The sequence below is a fragment of the Aquila chrysaetos genome, chromosome 2, assembly GCF_900496995.4.
Source record: "Aquila chrysaetos chrysaetos chromosome 2, bAquChr1.4, whole genome shotgun sequence".
Classification (NCBI taxonomy): domain Eukaryota; kingdom Metazoa; phylum Chordata; class Aves; order Accipitriformes; family Accipitridae; genus Aquila; species Aquila chrysaetos.
Window position 1 is genome coordinate 18,205,704 of NC_044005.1, and position 19,101 is coordinate 18,224,804.

A 19,101-nucleotide genomic window follows, 5' to 3' on the forward strand; every position below is an offset into this window, starting at 1 on the left:
TGCTAGCTGAATTCAAGGGGAACTATGAATGCCTCATTCTCAGGGGCCAAGTAAAAGCAATGCTTAACTTTTGAGGCTAGATGATGACATTATCAAATTAGGTATCTTTAAGTCACCAAAAACTACTGTATCCAAAATCATAGGCTCAGGGCAAAACATTGCAGTAAAATTTACAGGGGAAAACTACTCTTCTTTGACCTCTATTTAATTACCTACACTTTGAAGCACAGAAGCTGATTACCCTATCTGAATATACAAATTAACCAGATTTAGTTTTGATCACAAAATTATTAAGCCATAATTGAGTTTTAGTGGCTGAAATTTGAAAAACTGCTAGCATTCTATTTTTAAGCAACTGACCTGGGCGCTTCTCATTTTTGTATGTTAATATCAATCTACACAGTGTTGAACTATGCCACCTTCTGGCTTTTCAAATGCTATGCCTGTCAGTTCCCTTGACAGAATAACAAACAGTAAAACAAGGTCACTGGCAGCCCTGTCAGCATATCCTCCATCCAGTTTATGTGGACTAAGGATTTCACATGGGTTCCAATATATTGAATAATAGAATTATAAAAGATACTATACTCAGATCTCTGAAAATAATGCTCAGTTGCAAAAGACTTCTCTCCAACTATCTATTCTGTTTCATTTAAGCAGCAGGCAGCCTGATTCTCTATGATTTCTTCTTAAATGATCAGTTTCCTATCATACCTTCTAACACCAATGTTAGTCTACCTATTTAAAGCAAGTATAAATTAAAATATTCTGTTGGGAGGAAAGGTATTATTAAAGATTTGCATTAAAAAAAATCACACATTTCAGAAGATGTACAGGAAAGATCCTGTTAGGTCACCCCTAAAGCTGAGAGAGACACAAAAAAAGGGAAATGAGTTTTCCTCAGCTTGTGAAGCAGATCTGGGCTAACCCTCATCCATCTGTTTGGGAACTCAGTCACGTGTCATGGAACAAGTCAAGACCTCCAATTGTGCTACTTCCTCGCATATTCACCAGGTGCATTTTCAGAGCCTAGGCAATTATCAGTACTGGTAATTTAGCTACACTCATCAGCAGGATATAGATGAATGCCTTATACATTACCAGGAAAATACCATTAACTCCATTCCTTAACCAGCTAATCTTTTGTGAGCACGGAGGCAATGGCTTGTAGCTTTCTTCCCTGCCACCATTTTTTGAGGTATTCAGCTGTTCTGTTCCCCACATGTTGTCTTCTTGAGCGTAGGCTCCAACTAGTCTGTTACATGACTAAAGAATATCAGTGAAAGTAAGGGAAGCAACATCAAGTTCAGAACTTTTCCAACGTTAATAAAAAGGAAGAAGCATCTCAACCTCTGCCTGCAATACACCTTGCCAACCAGAAAAGAAATGAAAAGGAAAGAACATTAAAATGAAGCAAAATGAGCAGAATAAGATACATTTTTTAAAAACCAAAACTAAGAGATGGAGTTTAATTCAGTACTCACTCCAGGCATAGAGGCAATCATCTGTTTATGCAAGATTGTTGACTCAGCTAGTTTTGTTCCAGCATCTGCACAAACAAACTAAGAAGAAATTAAAGACAAGTTATTTTTTAATTATTTTTGGAGGAACTTGAAGACATTAGTAAGTTATTCATTACTTTATTAAAATCAGTTCAGAACTCTTCTTGCTTTTATTCACAGTAATTTGCCTTTAGAGCTCTCTTTCTTTATAAACAATCTAGTTAATTCACCATTATAAATTAGGTAATTTTAATGAAAAAAAAAATCTGACTTTAATGTGCTTAATTAACACATATATGCTGTGCAGGAGCAATTTGAAGAATATTATATAATAAATCAGACCTTTCTTATGAGCAAAAATATATATCTTTGCTATTCCTTGCATATATCAAATGTTCCTCTTTCATAATGCAAATCACGATAGAGGATGATAAGGCAGCATGCCATGTTCTTCATTGTGATATTACACTTTCACTGAAGTTCTACAATGATGAATTATATGAACAATTTTGAAGTTGAGAACACACTGGTAGGGTGTGGTATAACTTCTGCATAATACAGGCCACAATACTACAAAAATACAAGCTGTTTCTGAGAGAAGGTCAGTATCATTCTGTTACAGTAGAATATCTCCAATTGCTTTTCTTATGCTTTTATTTTCCTTGCTTTTTTTTTTTTGCTTCATTTTATTTCCAAATCCCTTGACCCAAAATCTCTGATGTCCACTTCATTCATACATTAGACCTGCTAATACTGTTATTTAATCATTATAAGCTTCAATAATGCATTGGACACCCTGCAGATGATTTGCCTGTTCCTAAAACTTGTCCTAATAGTGTAGTTGCACTTGAGCAATTTCTCTCCGTAGTGATGCAATGTAACTTTCTAAGAAAGAGCAGACAGAAAAGAACTGTCAGACTAAGGCCTAAAGCTTAATTTTCTTTCTTGAAAATTAATACCATGGTACCTTCACAAGCTGAGACAGATATTGACTACACAATATATTTTACAGTTTTTTGATGCATGTGTGTTAGCAGTACTCTCAATGACTGATCGCTCTTCTTGAAAATATTTTTAAATATTCCTTACAGACCTAGAATTTACTCTTACACTTCCACGAGCTTTACCTTTCAATAACAGATTTAATCTGAACTCAGACTGCCTACCAAGACTTGGAAACTACTCAACCTATGTCTTCATGAAGAGTCTGTTCTTTGGGATAAATACCAGAAAGACATACCCGAGTTTAGATTAATAATCTATTTAGGTATCCTCAGACATAGGCCTGGCTCCAGCTGACTCTTCTAGTTAGAATTGATTTTACACCAGAATAAGCCAAGTGGAAATAAAATGGGAATCTAACTCATATTTCAGTTGAGAGATGGCCTGGTGCTCTTCTGTACCACAGCTCTAATAATTACATGGGAAGCAGAAGAAAGCCCTAGGGTTATGGGCTGTATCAATCCAGTAAAGACAGTTGAGTCTTAGTTCAAACAGCAACCATGACTCTCCACTCCTCTTTTAAAAGAAGGACCATTAATGGACTTAGGCAAATAGATGACAGATTTTCTCCTAATGCACCCTATCTCAGAAAAAGCAATGCTGACGCTGAGTCTGCTGGACAACAGATATGTTGTTTTCCTGTGTGAAGAATTTCTCAGTCAACCATTTTTGTGTAGATTAGGGTTCCCTTGTACTACATTAGCTGCAAAAAAGCACCATAATTCCCTGAAGAATCTGGCTGAGTATATTTAGCATCCAACAGTGAGTTCAGTGCACTGCTACAGATATTGTATAGCACTCACCATATAAGTCAACAAAAAACCCTTGCCAAAGACAAATGTCATTGATTTCAGACATTTTCTTTTAAGAACAATAATAAGAAGCGGCAGGCAAAGCAACCTCTACTGGCCTCCTGTAAGCTTTCTACATCTTTTGCACAGAGGAGTTTGTGTTAAATAACAGATACTAATTTATATGTGAAAAACAGCTGACAAACTCCATTCCATTTCTAATGAATAATTAGGCCTTGTTTAGCTTATCTTTCTTATCATCAGACTGCCAGTTCCAAGGAACTAAAGTTGCAATGCAGTCAAAAGAGGATGGGGAAACCAAACTTAAAATGACAAGTTTCTTACATTTCCAGTCCAACTCACTGTCATTTATGTTATCTCCCTCTACAAATACTATAATACATTAAGACATCACTAGCAAGAGATTTAATGCCAGCCATACGTAAAGAAAAAAGGAAAGAAAATTACCCCCACAATGCAAAAAGATGAGAAATGGGCAAATAATTGCCTTGCCTCTTACTAGCATTGTCTGCTAAGATACAGCTGCAGAATAATGTCTAAATGGGAATGTCTGCTGACTGTACTGAATTATCTACATACCATAATCTATCTATATTATACCTCCATACATAATCAGAGTTTTTAAAATATATATTCTAATAAACATATATGTAATTTTAAATCCTTCCATTCAGTAATTAGTAGATCAGATCTTCACAGAAACATAAAGTGGAACCACTAGATATACACAGATTTACATTAGCTGAAGGTCCAGCCCAAAATAAGAGTCACCTAAACGAAACAGATCAGATGATACACTGAACCTTAGAGCCTGACTGAACAAGCAAATCCTAATGAGACACTAATATAATTTGAAGTCAATGGAAATCCTGAAGATGTGTGCTGATGGAATGTGAGCGGGAGAAAAGTACTGGGAAGCAAAATGCTGGGTGAAGAAGCAGTTCCTATGGAAACCCATGGAACAGCAGCATGTACATGATGGCTTTCATTTGCTAGGACAAATCAAGGAGACAGACTTTCTGTACCCTTTATCATCCAGGACACCTATGCAATGATAGGGGTGATCTGGTTAAAATTCTCATTCTTTGTAAAGTGGGATAAAGTTAACTCTCATCTTAGCACTGATGTCACCAGTGACACTGATGGCACCACATAATCTGAATGAATGGGGGTGTCAAACGTACATTCCTAGGAATTCCTTTGTTAGTCAGCCCACAACTGATCTACCATTAAAGTGCTCTGCCTCCTTTGTTATCTCGAACATTTTGACTGAATCTCTGTATTCTGTGCGCACTATCTGTATAGAATCTTGTACACAGGCTAACATGTCCATAGGGACATGACTGTCTTGGAAATTAAAACCATTTCCATTTGGTGCTGTGTTAACCCTGCTATAGCTTTATGGATTCAAAACCATACAACTTGAACTAAAATTGTGGCTTTGTGTGGTAAAGAGGTGAACCAATCCCTTCATTCTATTAATGACACCAAAGAAAATTAAAATAATCAGATACATATGCGTTTTTACTAATAGTTTTCTTAAATTACAACGGTGCTTAAGATGGGCTTAGTGGTTACCATGGTATTTAAATTCAAGAAGCTGTTGAATGATTCAGACCACATACTACCAAGGGCTGCCAATTTGCACAGTCAATGGGAGGAGTAGCCATGCCTCCAGTAGGCATCTATGGCAGATGGTCTGAATACAACCCCTATTCTTTACCATTGACTGCATAAAAACAGAAGCTGGCTGCTTTGGATAGCAGGAAATATGAATCACTTCATCAGCCTCTGAAAGACAGACATCATAAAAGACATTTATATCCACATTAGGTGCTGTTGTGTAAGGTATGAATACACCGCAAAGTGAATACAGCATATGGGGACAGTGCTAGGAGGAAAACCCAGGCAATTATCATTTTATCTTCTCTCATAAAGATAATGTAAGAGAGTTTTTCTTACTGTGCCTATCAGGCGATTGACTCAATGTGAAGGACAAGTGTTCACCAGTTAAATCCCACTGCCAAAACTGACGTGGCATGTTTTGCATTCTCAAATGAGGAATTCAGGATTGACTAGACTGTGGGATTATCACCCTTTGGGGTAGCCATAGGACTGAGCTATACAATAGAGCAGTGCAGAAAAATTGCTTTATTCTGTAATACAGGAAACAGTCAGTTCAAGTCAGCAAACACTGATGCACATGGTATCAAGCTGCATCACTGCACCCATAAGACAGAAAGAGTTTGGTGGTTGTTAAGTGATTTGATGGTCTTGCCTGGGACTGAAAAAAGAAGTCTGGGCTTAAAAAAATTTAAAAAAAAATGCAAATTTCTGCTTTTGAAATTAAAATGGATTTAAAAAAAATGACCTTTTACCATCGAAAGGAAAAAACCCAAGTGTTATTCTTCCCCACACCAATATCTTCCCCTAACATTGATGGCATAATAATTGTTTTCAGAGTTATCCTAACTGCCATATAATTTCACCTGTCAGTATTATTTCTCTGTCAACTTGCAACCACTTATTTACTATGAGTAATGTGCCAGTACTCAAAAGAAAACGAGCCCATAGTAAGCTATATGAAGCTTTGGCCCTGTAACGGGAGGGGAAAGAGTGAATGGAGCTGTGGGGCTGGGAGCATTACGAATGATCCACATAACAAACATCTTGCTTGAACCTTATGGAGTGCTGTTATGCTGGTCCCCTACCATTTAAAGTTACTAAACAGATATAATGGTTAGCTCATTGTATACAATGAGAGCCCACTACCTGTGATTAAAATTGATGGACTTCAGTAAATTGTTTTTGCAGGACAGGCTTGTGGCGCCAAACAGTACCACACCTGGCATTTTGGAGGCAGAAAGATTTTTCACAAGTTTGTATCTTACTTCATCAGATTTTCCTATGAAAAAGCTAGCTTAACTCCTACCTCAGCAATCCACGGAATGAAATGAATGGAAATATTGTCTATGTATTCTTTGCTGGAAAATTCCATGTTAAAAGAGAACAGCCTTCAGGGACTGGAGACAGCTTACTGCCTGCCTGAATAGACAGAAACTGAGTTCTGGCCCATGACCAACTAGCATCTCTTCCCACACAAACTGCTAACTGGTTTTGGGGCTATGGTATGAAGACAAGGCAGCAGCTGGGGCAGCTGCCGCACTGGGACATGGTATGAAGCTCAGTGGACTCCATCTTTATGGGTCCCTTCCAACTCAAGATATATTCTATGATCCTCAATACGTCAGCAATGATGCACAGGTCATTATCATCCCGGAAAATGTGGATTTCCAATTTAGTTTCTTAAATTAAAATTTCTTTAATTTCTTAAATTAAAATTCTTCTTTTTAGTGTGACAGTCTAAATGTATGCACCTACAGTTACAAATGTAACTGGATTTTGATTCAAAAAATTCTTGCTTTCCCTGACATTGCTGGTACTTTCTGCAACCATGATGGACTTGCTTTTTTTTTTTTTCCCCTTGCCCTGAATCTGGGCCGAGACAGGATCAGTATGAGAATTACATGGGAATCTCCTGTACCTGCACCAACAGCAGCAGATTCATGTCTGGTAAGGGTGACTTTAACTTGAGTGCCTGCAGTAATTCCAATATGACACTGCGCGTCAAGTAGAATTTGTCCCTTTCCTACAACAGAAAAACACAGAATTATGAATGTCCTGAGATTCACTGACACACACCAATAAACCACAAAGATATTTTCATCTATGTTTGAGACTAAAAAAGTTACAAAAGTGTTCTGGTTTCTCCTGTCTTACAAAAGAGGAGACATTCATCATTTATGTAATTCTACAGACTTGATTGAACAGACATCAGTGAGGGTGATTCTCATTTGATGTTGTATCAGGCACTATATCCAAGATTTTAATATTTCACATGTGAAATATAGATAGATTTTATAAAACAGTTATAAAGCCCAGGCAATGCAGTGTAGCTTTCACTACGTAGTTCCATATAAAGGGAAAAGCAGTAAGGATTGACACAGGAGAACAAAACTGGCAACAGTATTTACCATTATTCTTTCATTAAACCTGCCAGAAATGGTCTACATTTTACCATACTTTTTTGCTGTTGTCATTCCCCTTAAAATAAGGGTGCCTGCACTAAGGCAGCTTGGACATCTATTTTCATTCATTAGACCAGCAGTTACTTTTCCATTTACACAATAAAAACCATCTTGGCCATGGCTGCTACAACAGAAACATTTTAAAACATAGTGGAAAATCAGCCAATGGAGATTACAACACAGAAGCCTAAGAATAGAGTTGTAGAGCTGAGACAGCAAGGAGGTACAAGAGATAAGATGAGCTTGTTACACATCTTACTTTGACATTCTCTGACTTTAGATGATAAGATAAAAATGTGGAACAAATTTATAACCTGCTACTGACCAGAGCAACTCAAGAATTTTGATCAGCAGGAAGACCTACATTAAGCTCTCTTTCAAATGACCATCAGAGATGAAATAATGTTGTCTAATAAAGAAAGCATATCCAAAGTGTGCTTAAGATTTAAAGCCTAGTATCTTCCATCTTGTAAATCACGTGCACTTGCCTGCTCATTTAAGTTAAATGGGTGGAACTTTTTACTCAGTCAGGGCCTCATTTCCTCTGTGACATCTGTAAAATGGGATAATAATGTTTGCCTCTTCCTCAGAGAACTCTTGTGAGGTTTAGTTAGTTAGGGTCAGTTTGAAGGCCACTTTCAGCTGCACACAGTAGCAAGTGCAGCTAAAAGGGAAGGAGTTGGAAGAGATGAATGGCTGGAAGTGAGAGTGAGCTTTGGTTGCAGCAGACCAAGAAGCCAGTCACCAGTGTTCCTCTTCAGAGAGCTGATGTCACCACATTGTATCTGCGTAGCATACTGCCAAAGCTTACAACAACAGTGTGTATCTCCCCCAGTGCCCACATACCTTTTAATGAAAACAGATTTTAAATATCAGTCCCTGATTTGGGAGAAGGTGCCAAAACAACAGAATGGTATGTCTTTCATGAACGTTATGAGGCCAAACTGTGAATCAAGAGACCTTACTTCAAGTTCCTAGTTTGATCTTCAATCACATGGAGCGTGCAGACAGATAACACATTTAGCTGATGGAACGGGCCCCAAACTGCAGCAGTCCTTGTCTACCTACATTGCTGCAGTCTAGGCAGCTAAACTCATGAGAAGCTAACACTCTAAAGAAAAAAAAAAAAAATTCATTCCCTTATGGGAGCAGCAAAGACTGGATCAGTTCAGCTGTATTATGAAACCATTACTTGAGGGGACAAGTACTCAAAAGTCACACATCGCACATTCTTGAGCAGTGCTCTGGTAAGAATAATACAATATAAGAACATCCAGGAGAGGTCAGACCAGAACAAATGTCCTCAGTAACTCATCTCCAACAAGGCCACAAACAGATGCAAAAGGAAGAATAAAAATAAGGCAATCATGTATAATTCCCACTACTAGTCTCCTAGCTACCAACTATCTTCAGCTCAGGGAGCTTCTGAGCTGAGTGTGGTTTCTGTATAATTCATAACTCTCAGTGGATTTCTCTTCCACGTATGTGTCCATTCATGTCTTGGACCCACGTCAACTTTTAGCACCCACAGTACTTGGCAAGGAGTCACACGCTGTTGAAGAACCACTTCCCTTTACTTGCTTTGACACTGGTTCCTACAAACTTAGTATGTTCTTGTTCTTGTACTGGAAAGGCATGAAATTACCCATCCCTGTCTGGGTCACTTGTGACCTTACAGAGCTCTCTCACATTCCCATCAGTTGTTGCTTTTTCAGATTGAAGAGCCCTAACTTAGTTCCTCTGTATGTGGAACTCATCCCACTGTTTGATCATTCTTGTTACCGTTACCTGAACTTCCTCCAATTCTACTATATTCTGACTGGGAATGGGGAACCAGAATGGTGCACAATACTCAAGGTGCAAATAGACCCTGATTACTTGCTAGAATTCACCAGCAACAGTGACCCTTCCCACCATCATATGCCTTCACAGTCCTGAGACACATACAGAATGCAGTGCCATGCTTAGACAGTTGACAATTACATCCCCCAGAACACTGGACAGGAGTTCGTATCAGTAACCCAGTACAGTAGCCTACACATACTGGAAAAGAAGTAAAATTCTTTCAAAAGCATTCAGCTATTTTACAGACTAACACCTATGCTACACAGGATATAACTGGGTTATAATAAATTGTTTTGTCAGAACACTGGGAAGGAAGCATAGGCTTCATGAATCCCAGCTTTCCTTGGCTCTAAGGATAACATAACAGTGAGCTACCTCTTTCTCAAAGAAGTCTCCTATCTCACAGTCTAAACTCTTAATGTTTGTTAAGGACAAGCAGTGAAGAGACACGAAGCAAAATCAAGCAAAATGTTTTTGATATCTGACCTCTTGCTTCCTGCACTGTAAATCACGAGTGATGACACTGGTGTCAATAGCCCAGAGTACCCTTCCTATCGAAGTCTACTTATTCCTATCATTCTGCTGGTGATAAATATGTTTAAACATAGTTTATACATACTTTAAGAACTTTATATTCTGCCATGGAGCTGTAAATGGGTATTAGCTCCATGAGAACAATGCCCAGGGGAGTCACATGTGTAAACCTGGTACCAAAGAGTCAAGAATACAACCCCTTTAGCCTCTGTTAAACCAAATTAACCGTCTTTAATGTCTATGCATCCCTATAAAAAAATGCCTTGCAATCTTCAAACTGTGACTTGCCAGAGGTCTATGTGTAGAACATGAAACTACTGAAGTTTGTTTCTAGCAGTATCTCAGGGCCCAAACTTGGTAATAAGAATAGTAAATTTGGTTCTTTAATGGAGTGGTATGCTATCCTCCAAGTAAGCCAGTATAAAGCAAAATTCTTTATTTTAGCTCTGTTGCTACTACAGTAATTACAAATACTGAAGATTGGCCACTTCAATATTCTTTAAAAAAATTCAGTAGCGATATCATGTCGTGTCCAAGTCAGTGGCATTCTGCATTTACTTAACAAGGATCAACAGAATGCTAGCAAAAGGCTAAGTTTAGGTTCAAGCTTCTGCAGCTGTAAGGGATAAGCAAGCCAGAAAGTGTCCATTTTGGACCTTAAGATACTTGAAAGAAAAACTAAAGATAAGAAGATTACAATCCACAGAAGAGATGCTACTTTCATGTGAGAGTTCCACAGGCACTGAAAAAATCATATTGCTGACCTGGAACAGGCACTCAGACAAGGAAATACCAGATTGATGTAAGTCTTCAGGCTCCAAGACAAGAGAAACCAAGATATTCCTGCCACAGGGTATTAGGAAAATGTTGGAGATAAAAAAGATTTGGAGTGGCTATACAGCACTGACCTCTACAAAGTGCATGTCAGAGTGGCTTGGTCTTTGAAAAGACAAGAATCCTCCACAGCTTAGCTGAAAGGTGGTGTTTTGTTCCACCCAGCACATTCAAAGTAGTAAAACAAGTAATTAAATCTAAATAGTTTAAATGTTCACAAATTATACCCCTTCTGGAATTCAATTCTACATGGTATTCTACCACAAACAACACTTTTACTTGGCTACAGTTATTTCCACTGTAGAGAAACACAGACATCACAACTGATTTGTTTTTTTCTAACAGCAGTCATTAATTTGATATTTCTAATGCAAAACCATGGTAAGCTTTCAGAAATAACAAAGATAATGTAGTGTGGAGTTCCACTAAATTAAGCATTTTGTGGCTGTAAATTGCAGGAGACCATTCACTAATGATTCCATTTCTGGGTCACCAGGTTGCGTTAAACTAAATCAAGAAGGAGATTTTACCAAGCACTATAATTCAAGCTTCCTTTGTGCAAGTATGTACTTAGTATATTAATAAAACATTGAACCAGGAAGCATGCAAGAAACACATGGGGGTTTTTAATACCATGGTTTTAATAAAATTTTTGTGAAATAACTGAAACTGCGGAGCATGATGGGAGTGAAATGTTTCCTGTATTTCAAAATCTGCTTTAGCAGGCAGATGTGAAATAGTCCTATCAGGCCAACAAATGCAAGAGGAACTTCTTTGCTGCAGTTTTAAATGTGGTGGGGTTTTTTGTTTCAATGAAAAAAACCCACTGTTGGGCTTTAAGTTAACATTTTTCTCACTTTGCCTTGCCCAAAGCCTTAACTATAGGTCTAACTCAAATTACTTCCAAAAGCTGGACGGTTCTTTCTATATTCAGGATTTTTTTCTTTCATAAACTCTTCTCTTTCAAATGAGACAAAAAAGGTAGTATTTGCTTGCTGTAATTAAACATACTGTTAGTTTCTATTTAATGCTTCAAACCATTACATCTGGTAAAAGTTTTTCTTATTTTCTTGTGGTGCAGTTTTTCTGTGAGAGTGTCATTGCTTTTATCATTTCTTCTCCATTGTTTGTCTAGTGATATTTTAAGCCTTATCAAGACCGAAGCAATGTGTGTTCCAGCTGCACGTTATCAATACAGAAAATTATGTAGCTACTTATGAGAGAATGTTTCCTGAGGATTAATTACTGTTTTGACAAACCTATCAAGGATGAAAAACTGTGCACTTAGTGGCTGAAGAAACATTTTTGCTCAGTACCTTAACAATTACATAATGGAGCATGTGGGGCCTTAGTAAAAGGTTTGATTGGTTTTTGTGGATTTTGTTGATGTTCAACTTCTCACCAGTAGCTACGAAAATGAACTTGAGTAATAACTGAGTGTTATTTGTACACCATAGCTTTCATCCAGGAATCTTAAAAACTTTTTAAAGGTGCACACATACTGTTCTCTTTTTATATAGCTTACAACCATGCACGCCAAAGTGAGATACCTAATACAGAATGAAACAGGATCTAAGCTGGGAAGCTCCTAACTTGGAGTCTTCCACTTTATTTAGCTATCTGTTGTCTCCCCTCACAGCTGTGCTCTCAAAAGGCACTACCAGGAATAGTTAAGTTTTTACTGCACAAAGTATGTGGCTAAACTTGTGCACTAGGAAAGATATGACTGTACAGACATTAAGTCATGCATGATTATCAGATATCATCTCTACAAGAGAAAAAAATTTCCAAGTCATGAAATCACACCAAAATACTTTTCCAAGCAACTTTTTCGGCAGGTTCCCTTTATGCGTGTGTATACTGTGAATGTGAAACTCAGTGTTATTAAAAGGCACTGAATTGTGATCACTACTTGATTAGCCAAACTACATTAAAACTGTTGACATGTCTGAAACTTGACACTAATTTCATCTTTATTTACAAACATACTACTTGAGGGAAGTAGGACTTTGTCCTATTTTCAGTTGTCCCTAAAGGAAGATATAGTCTCATTGTTACCTTAGTGAAGGCTCGGTAGCACAAACCACACAGTTCCACCAGGTAGGCCAGAGTGAAGACAGCATTCTGAATTACAAAGCTTAGCAATTTTGAAAACGGCTCCAGAAGACTCTGCAGTGACATGATTTAGAGAAATCAATAACTGGTTGCTCAGCAAAACAAAAAGCATGCCAAATCTGAAGTGCCTGAATGGAACAGCATTATTTTTAGCTCAGAGGCTATCTTGCTGGGGTTTACACTGTTTCAGTCAAATGGCTATTCTATTTAGCATTTGCTTTCATGCTTGTATGAGAAATTAGAAGAAAAAAATTAGAAAATAGTTTCACTTCTGACACAGTGCTTATGAGATATAAGAGATTCTGTAGTGTTTATGCAGGAAAACCTCCTTGACCTCAGTGGAATTGTACTGCAGAACTTCTAAGGAAGTTCATTACTATCTTTTTTTTAAAAAAAAAAAAAAAAAAAAAAAAGAGGAAGGGGGGGAAAAAAGAGAACATCAAATCCTTAAGAAGATATACATTCACACCCACACAGGAATGTAATCCCACCCACACTTTACTGTAACCTAGATTCCAAAGCTCTTATCATTCTCCAAAGAGTATTGGACTGCACAATTTTATGCTTATATATAATACTTTCCTAGCTAGGGGATAAGAACATGTTCATAGAATAGCACAGGCTGGCTAAATCTGAGGCAACAGAGTTTTGTCTTCTTGGAACTTACCCTGGTGGCACTAGTGGTAGGTATCTTCAACAAGCAAATCATGATTCTTAAACTAGAATCTAAAGAACACTGTGAACATATTTGAAGGCAGGAAAGAAAAAAAAAAAAGAAAAGAAAAAAAACCCCAGAGTTAGTACCTTTCTGTGCATGTCTTGCTTTTAGTGGTAGCAGCTATGAATAAGTTATAGGTGAAGTCTGAAAAATTATCCCTGATGATCTTTACTTACTTTGCCTAAACTGGCTTATTCCTGAACACACAATCATACCCCTTCAGTGGTAACATACCACAGCATGGGCCTTGAGATGAGAAAATTTCACTAAAGGGCTAGTTTAGAAAAGTTAACTTTAATACTTTTATGACAAAAATTTCTAGAAATATATTTCCACTGTAATAAAAACGGATTGGGGGGGGGGGGGGGGGGGGGAAGAGTGGATTAGCACCATCTACCTCATTTTATATTTCTGTGCTTGCCCTGGACTATGACATTTTCCCCCACACCCCAAGACAGGGCTGCAAGTCACACCCCATAACATCAGAATGCACCCTGGCAATAGCTGCTCCAGATGCCCTTCTGAAGTTGTTCCTCATGGTGTAATTGATTTTTCTTATGAGTAAATTACAGATGTTGCAGCAGTGAATGGGACTTTTCAGGGTCTACACATTATCTTGCCTCATCCCTGCTGCAAGCATCTAGAACAGCAGAGTCATTTATGACCCTAGAGGAAGGAACAGGAGATGGAAAGCTCAGGAGCAAGCAATTTTTTTACTTGTATCACTAATGATACCTCCCATGAATAAGAGGGAAATCAGAGTAAACACTCCATCTAAATGTTCTGTGAATGGCAGCTATGCAGTTGGAACCATTAAGATCCAATTAATTTCTTTTTATTTATTTCAATTAGACAAGATGCAACGGATTGGGGTGGCTAGTATGCAAAGGGAATGGTTATTGCCTGTTTGGCTTAGTAAGTGCTGCAAGATAGTGCCTCAATTTACCAAAACCTCAAGAGGTTTCAATATCTGACTATTGCATAATAGTGCCAAGGAATTTAATATCATTCATGTAATTTGGTGGTGACACCCAATTTAAAAGACAATGTTATGTCACAAAGTTAGATTTTGGATCCCTCAGCTCATATTGAGCAACACTGCTTTGCACAGAAGAAATTACCACTGGGCTCATTCACACCATAGGAAATAGCATACGGGCATCAGAATCCCATGTTTACTGGAAAGACTCAGAAAAGTTTTTGCTGTGTTTACTGAAAAGACATCTGGAAATGTACACACTAGGAGATAAGATCCATCTGTATGTGCTCTGAGCACTCAGAAATCAGAGCCCAAAGCTTCCAGATTCAGTTTCTGCAACCATATCCTGATTACAGCCAGAACTACAACCTGGTCAGCCAAACACGCTAGGCTCAATTCCCAGTAGTCTCAGTTCTCTCTGCCTGTCTGACTGTTGTGTACTTTTAGCAAATTAATTAGGTGGTGGTGCTCTTCTTTAGAGTTTTATTTTGTTTTAACAGTTAAAAACAGATGGATTTTTATTGCGAGAATGCTGATTCTCTCAAATGCAGTATTCTAATCTGACAAAGACAGGGCATGGAAAGTGTAAAGGAAAAAAACCAACAAAGAGGTGAAGAGTACTCTGGTCAGAGTTGTTACTGTTACCCACAGAAAATATAATTAAAGGGACGGATCAGACATGTAATAAGTCCAGTCCTCCGGAAACTTTAGTTGAATCATTAGAAAATATTCACAACAACCTGCTCTGATTTCTCATCCACAGCTTTCCCACTGTTTCGGTACATCCTGACCAATGGCAGTATAGGTCATTTCAGATATCCATACATCATACCTTTAGTGGCAAAACACAAGGGAGTTTAGTAAGGAAGGTCTGAAACTGATTACTAATTGTGGTCCAGAGGTTGCTGGGTGAATCCATCGGCAAGGCTTCCATAAAGGTAGCGATATTTTCCAAGCAGCGTAGCATTGCACCTCCTGCTGGTAAATTCTTTTTGTTGTTTAAACCCTGGGAAACAAAACAAGAACTGTAACAAATGTACACATGCAGAAATGGTCCCTTAAACAGTATTTGGAAATGCTGAGGTTAATTTGTTCAGCCCAAATACTACTTACCTCTTCTATAATGGTAATGATAAAATGTTGTGTAGGGAATTTGAACTGTGTATGTGACAGTTAAGTCTAGTTCAGTTCCTAAAGTATGGGCCAAAAGATTTTGAGCCAAAATGTTATAAGCAGGGTCCTAACTCATAACCTGCTTAGACTGACACGGCAGCAAAAAAAGCAGAACTAAAAGTATTCACCAGTGGATCACCCATGTCTTCCTTCGGACAGTTTTAAACAAGATATGTTCATTAATGTTCAGTAGACTATGTATGCTTTTTTGGCTTGTATACTAGGTTCAGGCCCGGAAAGACATGAGCAGTTTTGAAGTGAGGTCAAAATCTTTGTATGAAGCAACCACCATGTTCTTGGAAGAGCAAGATACATGCAAGTGACTAGCGCTAGTGGGAGGATAAAAGTTACAGTAGAACCAAGCCAAGTGCACAGAAGGCAGTCAGGGAAAGGCAGGCAATAAATCTTTGTACTACTTAGAGAAACTGCCATCAGATACAGGGGAGAGGGAGAACTCAGATGTATGAGCAGAAATACTCCTGAAAACCAGAAATAGTGCTGGGGGAAGGGATGGCCCGGACTACCAATGTGTAGCACAGCTCCAGGAGCTGGTCAAAGGGAAAAAAAACCCAACCAAACACCACCACCAAAAAAAACCAACCCCAAAAAACTCAGTGAGAGCTAAACCCAGAAGGAAAATGGTGAGGACAGCCTAATCCTGCTTCCAGGGAGGACAAAACAAAAATTCACATTGTTTTTGGTGATGCAAGTCTGAACTCTTAATGAATGAGAAGTGATTCAATATGCCTGGTAATGCTAATAAAACTAGCACCATTAACAGAGCCGATTGCCAACATACCTCTAACAGCTGGCTCAGAGCAGCAATGGAACTCAGCTCACTGAAGTCCATAAGAGATGTGGCCAAGGTCCTTAAAAAACTCCCATCTGAAATTCGAATGACATTTTTGCACTGACTGTCCGCACAGAGGTAACTAAAAGGGTCAGAAATGCACTCAGGTGCCACACATTACCTTTAATATTGCTCTGGAAGAGCTGGGGGAAGATGCCATTGGGAGCCAGCTGATGGAACACACAACGGAGGAACTGCTTGGCCACACCTGCAGCATTTCCAGGGATCATCATGCTGAAATGAAGGGAAGAAAAAGGAAGAAAAAAATTGCATTGCAGATGAAACGCTTCTCAAAGCTGACTACATGGAGAAAATAAAGATGATCCTATTCTTTTTAATTATGTAAGTGTTCAGTCATGAGTGAGACAGTCAAAAGCAAAACTATCCTGACTTCCCAAAACAGTTCAGCATATTGATTTTATGACTTCAGCTCAACTATGCAGAGCTGAAAAAGTTACGAACACATACGTAAAGTATTTAAGTCTTAATAAATAGCTGCATTTTTCCTGATTCTCCACATAGTTTCATTTGTGAGTCATCTGAGTTTGAACTATAATCCTGCTCTCACCTTGTGTATTTCAGTGATACAGGATGATGTTCTTGGCTTTAGCATAAAACACATGAACAACAGGTAAACACACACATTATAATACTAATTTGCCTCTGGCGGTTTCCTTCAAGAGATTAAGTACTTCCTAATCAGTCATACAATTAATGGTTTCATTTAAAAATCTACAGTATTATCTATTTACTCGTAAACTGCACATCTTAACATGTTTTACAGCTTCTCAAAATTAATTTATCCTATTCAGCATCTGATTTACATAATGAGACATCACTACCAGGGGTTCTACATGGCCAACGATGATTCACTTGATTGAATGTATGGAGATAGTTTATCAAGACAAATATTGAACACAGAACTAGCTAGAAAAAGCTGCACTAAAATTGCAGAAACCAGAAGGCATCTTTAAATTATGCCTGAATCTGAGTTTTTTCAAGTTCAATACATATGAATATGGGCTCCTGTTCATCTTCAGAACACATGAGATATTTGAAACAAGTGGGAAAAGGACAGGTTTTTCCTCTTACTCACAAACCTTAAATAAATTTTTTAAAAGTTAAATTTAGTTTCTTTCAGGGCCAGGGAGGATGATGCTTTAATTGTTTCATTTTGGCCAAGGTATCCTTTGCTACCATACCTTTCTGCTTGATTAGAAAAACTGGTACTTGATGCCAACCTGGAATAAAAATAAAAAAATAAGTGAAGCTTATATGCTTTTTTTGTGTTTCATTTTTAAGTAAGCCAATAAAGTACCACTTTTTTAAAATAATAAACATGAATTTTAGAGAACATTTAAAATGTCACCAGAAAGGTCTTCTGAAGAACACATAAATTCAGTCAACTCATGTTTCCACAACATATAAACTCTATTCAGTCTTGAAGTCTCGCAAATACTTAACAGCTCTAAAGACAAATCTACTTGCCTCCCTGTACTAGCGTGAAGATAATGAAGTAAAGCTATTGCCTTACATGCACATCACGGATAATTACTAACTTAAGAGGGACTTGGAGAAAAAAACGTTTGCCAGAAGCTGCCTACTGACTGAATTGTTTCTGATTAACACAGTAACACAGACTAAGCCAAAATTCTCTGCTTGGCAGTCTGAAGTGAGGCTTCTAGTTCCAGATTTTGGCACCTAAATAACTGGCCTAATTTCAGAAACACTAAGTACCTACAAGCTCTTACAAAGTCAGATGAGAAACACTGGGTTCTCAAAAATCAGGTCATTTATTTTAGTACCTAAATGTAAACTTTAAAGCCAAATATAGGCATTCAGTGATGAAAATACTGAACACAATCTTAAAGCAAAACCATGCACTTCAATATCCAGGACATTTAAATAAATAAAATCAGGGCTTATAATATCAAAGCAACACACCTTTATACTAAAAGTCACTAAGAAGCAATTATAAAGATGTACACTGGAAGCATCTCTTACATACAAAATACCATGCAATTTTTACTGTCATCTGCTGTGCATCAGTATTTCAGCTGGTGTAAGCTGATATGTCTAAACAGAAAGTTCATAGAGCTATGCTAATTTACATCTGCTCATGATCTGGCCTTCAATGTTTATCTTTGATGCATGATCCTTCTAGGCTGGATTTAGCTGTTGCTCAATCCTCTGTCGGCCTCTGTTCTGAAGACAGTTTCCTCTTTAATCACCACTGCAAAATCCAAAAAGGACCCTAAGGCAGCTCAATCAAATGCATCATTGTAAACCAAAATGGATGGCGATTTTCATTAATGATGCTTGACAAGCTGGGGACACAGCATACTTTCAACAGTGCAATAATCTCAGGCCTGATGGTGCAGGGGATTGAAGATTATATTCTCCTCAATTGCCCCAGCATAAATCAGAAAAATTCATTAGAGTCCCTGACTCCACTGTTGTTAAGAGGAGTCCCCACTAAAATACAACATATTAATTCTGGTATGCAAAGCTAACTCTGGGTAAAACAGGTCTGAAGCTACCTTCAAGCAATATAGACCTTGATTCTGGAATAACTGTAGCATCTGCTTACATTAAAGCACATGAGGATTTCTGCAGAATGCAATAAGACTAATCACATGCCCAATGAAC

The 19,101-nt window shown here is 37.9% G+C and overlaps 1 protein-coding gene across 9 annotated transcripts in view; it reads right to left on the reverse strand.

Annotated features, from left to right (window-relative positions):
* The window catches only part of UNC79 (unc-79 homolog, NALCN channel complex subunit), a 115,208-nt gene that overhangs the window by 19,894 nt on the left and 76,213 nt on the right, over window positions 1-19,101 (reverse strand). For all 9 annotated transcript variants that reach the window (XM_030000924.2, XM_030000964.2, XM_030000975.2 and 6 more), the window contains 8 exons: window positions 17,655-17,693; window positions 16,574-16,686; window positions 16,402-16,487; window positions 15,262-15,435; window positions 13,400-13,468; window positions 12,676-12,786; window positions 6,861-6,965; window positions 1,485-1,562 (listed from right to left, as the gene is read on the reverse strand). In XM_030000924.2, coding sequence (XP_029856784.1) covers window positions 1,485-1,562; window positions 6,861-6,965; window positions 12,676-12,786; window positions 13,400-13,468; window positions 15,262-15,435; window positions 16,402-16,487; window positions 16,574-16,686; window positions 17,655-17,693 — 775 coding nt within the window. The remainder of the gene's footprint in view (window positions 1-1,484; window positions 1,563-6,860; window positions 6,966-12,675; window positions 12,787-13,399; window positions 13,469-15,261; window positions 15,436-16,401; window positions 16,488-16,573; window positions 16,687-17,654; window positions 17,694-19,101) is intronic.